At 41.2% G+C, this 12,601-nt stretch overlaps 1 protein-coding gene across 1 annotated transcript in view; it reads left to right on the top strand.

Annotated features, from left to right (window-relative positions):
* The window catches only part of HTRA1 (HtrA serine peptidase 1), a 33,477-nt gene that overhangs the window by 4,895 nt on the left and 15,981 nt on the right, over nt 1–12,601 (top strand). The window contains exons 2-3 of the mRNA XM_065066804.1: nt 11,178–11,277; nt 11,594–11,798. Of these exons, the coding sequence (XP_064922876.1) occupies nt 11,178–11,277; nt 11,594–11,798 (305 nt within the window). The remainder of the gene's footprint in view (nt 1–11,177; nt 11,278–11,593; nt 11,799–12,601) is intronic.

Below are 12,601 nucleotides of genomic sequence, written 5' to 3'. Positions count from 1 at the left end.
AGGAGGGAACTGTAAGAAGTGGTTTGTCTGAAGTAGCTCACCTTTTCCCCTCTCCACATCTAGATTTCCGTCCCGGAAAGCCAGCAGTGATTCTGTAGTCTTTAGACTTCAAAGAGTCGTGTTGGTAAATACAGATTCGCAACAAGGAAAGATTCAACCCTTTCATCTTCTTGGCTTTGAAATTTAAAGGTACCTGTGGACTGGACAGGAATACTTAAAGCCATGAGTAAGCAGTTGGAGTCTTATTAAGCAGAGTTTGGATGCGATGGAGGCAGCGAATCCTGAGCAGTTAAGGGAAAGACTCTGCCCTCTGAGAAATAGGAGAAGCTGGAAAATATTTTTCAAATGTGAATTTACGTGTGCTTGGAGTGAAGGAAGCAACATTCAAAATAGAAACTGGGGTACTGTGAAACTTAACTTTTGTTGTAAATAAAGTCATTCCTTGCTCCCATAAGTTGCTGGGGCCTCTAGGATGCCTGGCTGGACTTGGCACTAAGTCCCACAGTGTTTGTAACTGTGCCCAAGTGAATATCCAGTGTTATTTTGGAAGCTGTGTTCAGGATGTAGAAAAAGACTCTGCATGTCTTCTGCATACAGGTCAATGTGATTCCCAAGTTGGTTCACCTGCCTCAAAGAGAAGATTACAACCGAAAAAATAAGTCTCAACTCCACCTATGTCAAAGGGCTACAAAGTATTGCATTGATGTCATGTTAACTGCAGATGTTGACCTCATCTCTATAGCTAACAAGGGACTTATAATATCTTAAACTTGTAAGACAGGTGACTAGTTATTTTATTTCAGAGTTTAGTGACTAGAGAAGGTTTTGGCTGCCGTATTTTGGTGGCTGAAGGTGAACTGGGCAGCCAGGCAGAGTAGCTCTTGAATTTCTGGGTTAATATCAGATACCCTGGTGCACTGATAAGAAGCAGGAGGCTGGAAGCCAGTTGGGTTGTGCAATTCCTTGTGAGTGCTCTGCCAGGAGTTTTTCTGGAGACAAAAATGTGTGTTTATGTGCACATAGACTACAAAAGAATACGTACATGTGTGTAACGTGTAAGTAGATCACCAGCCTCTGCATTTTTGCATGCTAACTCTGCGGGCAATGACATGTTCAAGTGCTGGGGTTGTGCTGGATGTCATGGCATAACTACACTGTAGGCACACTGTTAAACTTTTCTGTGTTAACCAAACCTTGTTCTGTGTCCATCATTTTTTTTCCATCTAATTCTATCAAGTTTCTCAGTCTTTCCATTTCCCTGCTCTTCATAAGGTGGGAGATAGAGAACGCAGTGAAGAGTTCCTATATCCAGCGTTACAGGCTTGTTACTACAAACGTTGATGAGATAGAGCTCATCAAATTAAAAAACAACTTAATGTTTCTGAGAGCAGTTGGATTTGCGCATATTTTTCGTCACAAACAACTGATGGATTAAGTAATGTGTATTACATCTAATAACCCCCCATAAATTTATCCGATGGTCTTAAATTTGATGCAGTACCTATAGGAGAGCATTAGGAGAAGCTTTTGCAGAGCCTGATGTCATTGCCCCGTTTTACAGATAACAAATCTGGGGCAGGGGAAGATAAAGAGCTTTGCTCAAGGTCAACCAGTAAAGCCAGTAGCAGAGCTGAGAGCAAACTGAGCTCTTCTGAGTCCCTGCTCATTTTTCTGGCCCTTGCCAGCATTGCTGCTTCATTTTCCATTACTTTTCCATTACTCTGTTTCTTAAACTTGCAGACTGCAGTTTTGGCTTCGTTCTGCAAATGGCATTGATGATCTGTCGATCTGCATCTGCAGAAAGTAGTTTTGAAGAAGGAAAGAAGCGGGTGGACCAAGCACTAATCAGCAAGAGAAACCCGAACAAGCCTCTCCCCTCCCACTATCCCACCCCCAAAATAAATACAACCCCCCAGGAATCTCATATTCAACTTTTGAAGTGTTAAAGGGATGATTCAGTCCTTTTTTCCAGCACAACCGATGCACTGTTTGGTATGTCTGCCCATTCTGTATTGGAGATCTGTATGTAGACCTCTGTCTATATATTTAAAGCTTGGCTTACACTTGTTTTCATTTGCAATTGGACAGTAAAAGTGGGCAAGCAGAAACTGCTTATAAATAAAATATGAAAAATATTGAGATGATCCTTAAAATAAAGCAGAATAGGTGTGAAGATCAAAAAGCCGCTATGTAAATAGTTAATTCTGGATAGAGGAGCAGTGTATGGATGTGTATTCAAGAGAGTGAAACAGAAACCTGCTATTCTTTTAAGGAGAAACCATCCAAGTGGTGGCGCAGGGCCCTGTGTGACAGTGGCAGTGCCACCTCCTCTGCAGTTCTCTAACAGGATGGCAGCAGCACTGTCTGCGATGATCCAGGTTCATTTCCCGAACACTCACTGATTGCTGATGTCCACGCTAAAATCTGGGTGTTCTCAGAGTGATTCTTCAGACACGTGTACAAAATCCTGCCAGGGGCTGGGATTAGTTCGGTATGTAGGTATTCTGTGTCTTTTGCCATACAGCCCCAGTAGGGAGGGGTTTGTGTTTTATTACTGTTTTGAGGTTTCTTCTATAGATTTGATCCTTCTGCACATCATGTCTGTGTGAGATGCAGCAAGTGGTACAATCGGTGCCTTCTCCAGCTGCAGAGAAACATCATCTTAATAGGCTTTTTTTAGCTTTGCATCTTAATAGGCTCTTTTTAGGTTTCTTGTTAGAGAAAAAAACCCCCAACATTTAGAAAGCATTAAGACAAGAACTTGGTTTTGTTCCCTGGTGTCTTCATACCAGGGTTCCTGGAAGTTGAAACTAAGTCTCTCTTAAGCAGGGATTTCTTCTAAAGATGCAGTGTGAAAAAGTTTCTCACGTACTTAAAATGGGACCCTTATGGTTTTATAATGTTAGGAGGAATTTTTGAGCTCGAGCAGCTGTTGGTTACATGTAGGATATATGAATTACCACGTCATTGTTACCTAATAGGTGTTTTGGGGTTGTTTTGCTGGTTCTCTGCAATATGCAGAGCTGGGAGTCGGGTTAAAGGCGGGTGATGACCTGAGTTGGAAGGGACAGAAACTGAGCAGGGCTGGAAAAAAAAAAGGAGAGGAGAAATTCTTCCTGACTCATCTGTTATATTTTCAGCTTTCTGCAGAGAAGAGAATACCACATCTGCTTTAACCTGTTGACTGAAATATTCTTTTAATCTGTCTGCAGGAAATCAGGCAGACTCTTCTTTATAGCTACCTGACTTATATTTCTTAATGTTTCCAGCTCAGGCAGGACTACTGTTAATGTTTTTGAGCTCAACACTCTTTCCACTTGTCCTGAATTGCTCTTCACCTTCATTTTTTTAGTGTCTGAGCATTTCCCTTCATCCCTTCTCATCCCTCAGACAGACTGATGTACCCATGCAGGCCACGGCCACCTGGAGCCGTGCATCTTTGTCTGCTTATTTGCAATTAATTTGTCAACTCGGATGAGCCCGGGCTCTGTATTGTATTAATATGGCAATGCTGCTCCGGGAACAGCGTGTTCTCCTGGCAGGGCCGCGTTCCTCCAGCCCAGGGCTGTAGCCTGGCTGTTTATTGAAAAAGTTGGGTTTCTTCCCACCTCACCGCTGGTGTTTACAGAAGGAATCGCAGTTTCCTGTTGTGTGAGATGGAGCTGTCGCTCCACTCTGGATTCCTGCCCTCCCTGCTTATGCCGAATCGCTTTTTAACCTCAGCAGCTTGAAAGTCCATCGCTTTTGCTCGCTACTTCTATATTTGTGAGATGGACTTTTTGCAGGGGCAGCCAGTGCATTTGGGTTATAGAAGAATTTCTGGCATCTCTGTGACTTGTTAGATAAGTATTTTCTCCCTGTGAGGTTCTACAAGGGTTGCTGAAGCCCGAGACTATTCCTGTGAGATAAAATACAGGTTATGCCAATTTTAAATATAAATGTAGGACACTGAGGATTTAAATTACTCTTCACAACTTGCACAGAGACTGAGTAGCACAGCTTAGACCAAGGTGTACAAACCCTGAGTGTTCCTTCTGCACAACGTTCCAACAATCTGACATCTGTCTAGCAATTCTAGTTGTAGCAGAAGATACTCTTCATCTGATTAATTTACTGCTTATTCTGCCTTGTAGACAAGTGGTAGGAAAAGTTCCTATGTGGCTAAAATGTTTTATATCTGCCGTTATATAGGAACTTGCTACAAGAAAGCTGTGGGCATGTTGCCCAAAGATACTGCCCACTGACCTCTTTCAATTGCAAGAAAATCTCGAATAACATTGAATGCCAAAAAGGTTTGTTTCATACTAAGAAACAAGTTGGACTAACGAGGCTGGACTCAAGTTTTCTAGAGACTGTGTGCTTTGCAATTTAGTTATCTTCAAGTATTTTCTTTCCTTGTTTTATGGATATGAAAGAGTCTGCATGTGCAATTTCCTTCATGTAGCCTGGTCATCGATGTGTTACCAATATCTACCTTTGCTTATTCATACATTTGCATTTTCATTAACTGAACCTCTTTATTGCTCACCCTGATCAGAGTGAATTTATGGCCAGTAGTTGGGAATAGGATGCCAATCAAGTCAGCTTTTATTCTTGAGAATATAAATTAAAATGTGCGATTTATTTACCTTCATTTTCCTACTCAAAAGTGTTATGTTACACACTCTGATCTGAATGTTTTGTGTTATCATTAATTTGAGAGCTGTTTTGTTCAACAGATTTTGTATGGATTCCCTATTTTGTTTAGCTTGGCAGCTTTTTTTTTGGTTTGTTTAAAATTGATTATTAAAATGAACGGTTTCAGTACAAATCTCAAAGCCTGTTACTTGCAAGATCTCTGCGTGTGACAGAAGCCGCCAAGAAAGAACTGATCATCTAAATATTATGATGAAAATGGACTTATGTTTCCCTTCTCAAGTCTGCATTCATGCCAATAGGCAGTTTTACTTTAAATCCTCACTTTAATCCTGCAGTGATTCTTGCTGCAGGAAGTATTATAAGTGAATACCAAATCTGTGCAGTTTACTATTTGGTAGAATAAAATGTTTGAAATTTCTCCATTATTTAGCACTATGAATATATTTTTGCTTTTAGGGATGTCACAGTAAAACAGATTTTATTCTCAGAAATCTGAGTTTAAGCAGTTTAAATTTAAGTAATTTAAGTGTCTTTATTTTTCCTTGGCTTACACAGGGGAAAAAATAGCTGATGTTATAGTAGCTTCATTAGTAAGGTGCTGTGGTCCAGACCTTTCAAAATTCCCTCCATTGATCTGAAAGTTGTTCTTTAGCAAATCGTCTATGATACGTGGAATGTTGTTTCTTATTTTTGTAGTGTTTTCATTGCGTAGTAGCCTTTTTTGGCGTATTACACAATTTATCCTTGAATAGGAAGTGGAATATTTAGGCTTGCAGTTTTATGTAATTTAAAACTAAAAGCGTGGCAGCAGATTCCCATACGTCACTTTTTCCTCGCATCTCTCCAGCAGCCCTTGCTGATACCACTGTTTTCAGTGTGAACTCAGCACTTCTGCTGGAGTTTTAGTTTCCATAGTAGCGTCAGAGGTTTTAACGTTTTCCTATATGACACGAATTGGGGGTTTCTACAGACACCAGCGGCTGGAGTTTTATTTGGGAGGGTGGAACTTCTCCAAGTACAACTTTATGGTCTTGTGGTTTGTGTTAGTAGTCACCGATTCTGCCAGCCCAGAGGTTTTGTGAGTGTTTGAGCCCTTCTGGTTTTGTTCTGCAGAGAAACCCAAACCCAAGATGTTCTTTCAGACCCGTGTGCACCAGGGATTGTGTATCTGAATATAACATTAAGCAAGCAGTGAATACAGGAGCAATTAATCACCTATTTTTGGCAACCTGAGTAGCTTAATACATTTAATTAGCTCACAAACTTCAGGTTGTGGTGACTCTGCTCATACTCTGTGCTACTGGGCGAGGATTTTGTAGAACCACTTATGATCATTACGGAGTTAACAGGAAAGAGAAATTAACCATGGATCCCTGTATCCGAGTCCCGTTTTCTTTTGCTGGCAGCAGCCTGATGTTCACAGACCATGGACCCCACCAGTTGAGATCGTAACACAGAGTCTGATGAATGGGATGGGGGTAAAACAGCTCTCCCGGCTGAGGACGGTACAGACATGAACCAAACACAAAGGGTATTTTAATTTGGTTCCCCTGGCAGGACAGGAGCATTGCACTTTTCCAATATGAAGCATTTTTAATGATGACCCTGGAGATGGAGCTCCCCTCCCTGCAATTTGCATATGAGCATCCTCTTTAACAGTTATAACATTACAAATACTGATAGTTGCAGCAGCTGTCTTGGATGATTATTGTTTCGTGGGAAGTTGTGGGGTTTTTTAAGCTTAATGGGAATGAATTTTTCCTGCTGTTTTTAAAGAAATCAAAGGTTTGATTCCAGACTGAATCTGAGTTTTCTGACTTGAGACATGAGGATATGTGGTGTAGCCACATAAAGTGAGGGTGGGAGACACTTGCTGGGGTGTGCCATTTTTCCCCTCCCTGTGTCTGGACTAAAAAGTCATCCCATTGAATTAGATAAATGTGCTGGTTCTGACTTCAGAGATTGGAAAGGAGACATGGGAGTGTTGAGGATGCAATGGGGAAGGAGACGAGAATGGGCAGTGAGCTGAGCTGGTCGTGATGGCTCAGAGCAGAACCCCCTTGACTGAAAGGGGGAAAACACATGAAAGCTGGTTGAGGAAAATGATCCATTTTTGCCTGAGCTGTGCCTAAAGGTTTGTGTGAAGAGCTGCTCCTATGAGAGGTGGATCTGTGCTGAGAGAAGACCTTCCAGAACAGCAGACACATCTCTCACAACGGATGGGGAGAGGTTCCTCTCAAGGGATGCTTTGGAGATAGAAATCTCATAAGTTTAACTCAAAGTCTCACCAAAAGCAGCACAGATGAGTTGAGAGCATTAAAGCATCAATGCCACTTTGAGCAACGACCCAATCAGAACCTAGATCTTAATACTCTTTTTTGGCTCATCTTTATGAAACCAGATTATTTCAGTTGTTTACAGCCGGGTGTGCTTTTTTGCATGCCCTGGTATTCTCTCTTGTCTCCTAGCAATTTGTTTACTGATATCAGCCCTGTTAATGCCAATTGGCAGAGATTTTCCTTCTCATTCGAGGGCTGACAGCCAGCACACCTTTGAAGTCCTTAGAGAAATAGTTGCCTTGGGAATTTTTCATGCTGTAACCTATTTATGTTGGGTTTTTTTTAGTCAGTTTTTGATCGTTACCTGAATTCACAACAATCATCTTCATAATGTCATTAATAAAGGTTTCTGAACCATGCTCATGGGCATTTAGGTCGTTGTGCAATAGTTCAATAAAAACATTACAAAACACAAATAATTGCCGCATATAAATAGAAAGAGGGACAGTCTGCAAAGATCTGAACATCAAAGCTTGAAGGTTTTAGTCACTGGAGCTTTAGACAAGCTCACCTCTCAATGTTTAAAAAGATTCCAACAAAAAAACTACAACTCCAAACACAAAATCAAAACACAATAAGACTCTATTAAGAACAAAGCTCCAGAAAGATGTCAAAAAAAAAAATAATGAGGCCAGAAAATTGGGGAATCTTTATTTGCATGATTTCAACACCAGTTATACTGAAGAAACAGTTTTTAATGGAGAAATGTACATTTTGGTGACCAGTTTAAGTATGGGATTCAACAGTTACCCACCTGCTTGTGTACCCATAAGTCAGGATGGATACCGTGGTTGGATGTAAGTATGAGGATACACAGGCAGTGAGGGTTAAATAGTCAAAATGATATCAATCAAAACTTTAAGCTATTGCTTTTTTATTGCTTAGTGGTCAAGCACAGTCCACTGAACCACCACAGAGTGTCCAGCTCTTTAAACCTGAAAACCTGGAGGATGTTGCATGCTACCCATTCCACTCTTAAAACTGTGTTTTCTGCTAAGACTCTGAACTGGAAAATGTGAGGTAGGAAAGAATAGGAAAGTGTCTCCTGAGAAGTTCTGAATTTCACTTCTACAGTGGCTGGTGATAACCGGAAACTACTGTCTGGCAGTTGAGAAATGGCAATTCAGATCTCAGATAAGATCTTACATGGTGGTGGTTGCATATAGGAAAGATAAGTGCTTGGCTCCCATGTGCATTGCTCAGTAATCCCAAAGAGCAATTAGCTATGGTGAACATTAAGTGTGTATATAATGGGTATGTGGTATGCATGTACATATGTCCATTTTGGTTTCATTTTTCACCCCCCAAGGGTACTTTTTTCATAGTGATAGAAGAAATTTTCAACATAATACTTTTACTATAGTCTTCAGATTTTATGTTGTCACATTGTCATAAAGACTGGTTGATATGATTACTTTATTAGTGTTCATCAATTAATTAATCTGAATGATACTTTGGCTTCTGTTTACTTGCTTTAAAAAGGTATGTTTTCTATTTAAGTGGGCAGTTTTTCAAGAGCTGTTGCAAAACTCGCGTTACACAATGCAAGAATTCCTAATACATAAGCAATAGGCAGGAGTGGCAAGCTGTCGTAAGCTTTTTAGGTCAGTGTGCCATGAATCAGTATTTATTATCTAACTTTTTCACAGTATGAAATTTTGACCTTTTAAGTGTGCAGCTTTGTTTGAGACCGCACAAGGAGGCGGATTATACACAAAATACTGTCGCTTGTGAGGTCTTGGCATCGGTAGCCTCCGACTCAAAGTGAAGGCAACTGAGATGAAGCATTAGTAGTCTTACCATGTACAGCTTAGACACCCTTTCTCTTCTTGAATAGCTAAATGCAAAAAAAAAAAAAAGTTTAATGGCATGAAAAAGCTGTGTGTTTCCTGAGCAGCTCCCTCACCCGTAGGAGTTCACATTTTCAAGGGCAGGATGTGACCTTTGAATGTCTACAACATTGTAGCTGAGATTAAATCGTTTTAGAGGCAGGGATCAAAAAGCATATTGATGGATACAGTAGTGCCCTGTGGCGCTGTATCCCAACATCATGTTAATCCAGTCTGATAATCTGTCAAAGCTTCTATTTAATATGAATTAATACTTCCAAACTACAGTTATTGTCCTCCTATCAGTTTTCCAAAACATTTCCATTGTAGTTATCAGCTTTATAGCGATGATGCGGTTCATTTGATACTGGATATTTCTAATGAAATGAACACAAACCCTTTCATAAATTGATGTTTGTCACTCAGCAAGCCCCTTATGCCCTTCTGGTGTAAAAGTCCAAGGAAAACAGTTTATGTGCAAGTTGGGCAAAGCACAGAGTGCTTTTGGGGAAAACAGTAGGTTGAAGATACAGGTTTCCTGCCCAACATTCCTGCTTCATAAAGCAAATTAACGTCTCCCAACTGTGATCTGAAACTGCATAGCAGATTACGTGGCTACTTCTGTGGCTGCTGTTCATGACTGATTGCATTAACTGGGTATAAATGGGAAAAACCTGTTCTTAACTGATCAGTTAGGCTTTGGGTTGAGCATCCACCCAGCTCATGAGGGCAGCATTTGCTAGTTGGCATTGCTGAGTCACCTGAAACCTGTCTTTGACCCCTAGTCAAACCAGTATCTGGTTAGCATAAAAACCAGCAATGTTTTGTTCCCGAACCATTCCTCTGAATCTCTTGCCATGGGTTTTTGCCTCCAGTATGTATTTAAAAATTTGCATGTATTTTCAGTCTGATTTTCAGATAACAAAGGTCATTCAAGTATTGGGATGATTTTATAGCATAGTCCTGTGTCTCCTTCTACAATTCTGCAAATAATATGTCCTGTTACACCATCACAGGCACTTACATCATCCACAAGCTGCTTACGGCTTTAATCTTTGGATAGATTTAGAAACCAAATGGCAAGGATGGAGCAGCACAGCACATTAATACTCATCGGAAAGTCAACTGCAGTTTTGGCTTGTGCCTTTATAATGCAAAATGGATGCACTAGATAAAATGATTCCATAAAATGAAGACTAGTGAAAATGAAGGGTGTTTCTTGCCTCTAGGGAAATACAAAATAACTCTTTGGGGTTTTTCAGTTGCTTGGTTGCTTCAAATTTGAAAAAAGCTTTGGCCCTGAGGAGGGGAAGCGGTGTCAGGGTTGTGAGCTTTTTCTAGAGGTTTTTAGACATCTGATGGTGCAGACAGGTTTTCTGTTGGCCACAATGGGAGTTTGGTATTTAGTTACTTTTGAAAATCCCACTGACCTCTCTTGAATACCCAGTGACCATGAGCTTTTGTGTTGCAGCACTGCCCAGGAATGTGAAGCTTTGTGGTCCCATTGTTCTCCTGTGTGTATCTATTTTGTAGCCTTGAGGGTGGTTCAGTAACTCACATGGGATCCACTTCTCTGTGGAGCTGATGGACCACAGGCCTTCACAGTGGAAAGGATGGCTTGAATATGGTTGTGTAGAACGTATGTAATGTGCATCCACATTTAGGTGCCAGGCAGAGGCTGGTGGTTCGGGCTGTGTGGGGACACAGGTGGGAGAGGCAGCACAAACATCATACCCAAGTTAAACTTCCACAGCAGCTGCTGGAGGCTTAAGCTGGGGTCAGGGCCTCGTTATCCTCGGCATTCTACAAATGCAGCAGCAAGAATCCAAGAATCACTGGGCAGGAGTATTTTGGCAGAGGAACAGAGCCTGTTTGTTTGGAGAAGACCGTACAAGCTAAATAGACCATCCAGAATAGAAAAGAGGTGAGAGCAGTATTGGAGGCATCTAAGTACAAGATGCCTTTGACAAAAGGAAGAGCGGGGCGGTGCAGACATGGACCAAACTCTGACCCAGCGCCTCATCCCTGGGAGCTGCTGGGGTGGGACGTGCTGAACCGGGGCTGGGGGGACACAGGATCTGTGGCTACAGCCCCGCTTGGAGCAGCAGATCGGCTGCCCCATGGCGCGATGGCGTGTGCTGCAAACAAGAAGGTTTCATGGATCCGTTTATCTAAATGCTAAAGCATGTTGCCTCTTCTGTGCGAAGAGCCAGAGGGGAAATCTGGGGCCAAGGGTTGTGCTGCAGATGGCTTTTAAGGAAGGGGAAAGATAAAGATACCCACTTGGAGCTTTTTTTAATTCAGGTGTTTCGCAATGACCCTTCTCCTGTCACTTGAGGAACTCATGACATGTTGTCTGTTTCTATTTCAGGCCAAGAACATCCTAACAGCCTGCGGCACAAATACAACTTTATTGCAGATGTGGTGGAGAAGATAGCTCCTGCTGTGGTTCACATTGAATTATATCGCAAGTAAACAAGATGGCCAGTTTTTATATTTTTTTTTGTGCCAGAAATATTGATTGATGCTGTGTAATAGCAAAGAGCTTTTTGAGGTGATAAATATTTGTTGTGCTTAAGAATTAAAGATAATTTAAGAATCCTGGGGGAAAAGAAAAAAAAAAAAGTTAAACTAATGCATGTGCATTATCTTCTTGATAATATTAATTAACAGCAGATATCCTAAAGTGTTAAAAATCACCAAACTTTTTGGCCTTGTGTTATTTGGAGTGATTTGTGATCTCGCAACTTTTTGCAGCACTGAGTCTTTATTTCCCGTGTCTTTTAGACTTCCTTATTCCAAGAGGGAGATTCCTGTTGCCAGTGGTTCAGGGTTCATTGTCTCAGAGGATGGGCTGATAGTGACAAACGCCCATGTCGTCACCAACAAAAACCGCGTGAAGGTGGAGCTGAAGAACGGTGAAACATATGAAGCTAAAATTAAAGATGTTGATGAAAAAGCTGATATTGCACTTATTAAAATAGATGCTCAGGTGAGTCGTTAAAGCGAGATACATTTTCCTCTTAATTTAGTGCCCTCCTTTCCAAAAGCTATTGCTAAATATTTTCACATTTGAAGGAAAGGCTGGTAGTTTAGTGGTCTGAGTCACAGAGAATATCTGAGCTGGGTGGATGCACATTTTTAAAAGCCACGTTTGTGGTTGGCAGTGGTTCATTTTATCACCTCTCACTCCAGTGCAAGCAAGTTCATAGCACTTTTGTATGCATCCTCAAAATAAAAAAACAATAGCATGATTTGGTTGTTTTACACACATATTGACCCCCTGAGAAAAAATGGGGGTGTTCCCTTGTGGCTGGTAAAGAGATGTATTAATCTTTCTTGTGTGTGTATATTGAAGTCACAAATGGCTTTTAGGGGATGAGTTTGTCCCTCTGAAGGGGCTGTACCACACTGAAGTGGATACTAAAATGGAAAATGTCCTAGGAAGCATCTTGAATGTGCGAATTAAAGCCAGCTTGAAGAGATGCTTTTACACTGTGAGTGGTTTTCAGAACAAATGGGAATGCATCTTCCCATCCGCAGTCATCTTCCATATCAAACATACATCTGTCAGCGTTATCCTGCCTTCTGCACCAGCAGGAAAGCTGCCGTGCAGTTCTGCACACGTCGACCACGCAGCGGATGTGGAATATTGTGTCGAAATACCATGTGATGTAGGTGCAATTAGACGCATGTGATTGCTTGGAGTGCTGCTCATCTTGGTTTCCCTTGTTTAGACAGTTAATGACGTCCAAGTTTAACAGGCAAGAACGTTTCATTTGAAACACATGACTC

The sequence above is a fragment of the Columba livia genome, chromosome 6 (assembly GCF_036013475.1).
Source record: "Columba livia isolate bColLiv1 breed racing homer chromosome 6, bColLiv1.pat.W.v2, whole genome shotgun sequence".
Taxonomy (NCBI): Eukaryota; Metazoa; Chordata; class Aves; order Columbiformes; family Columbidae; genus Columba; species Columba livia.
This window is presented reverse-complemented; position numbering and strand designations above follow the sequence as displayed.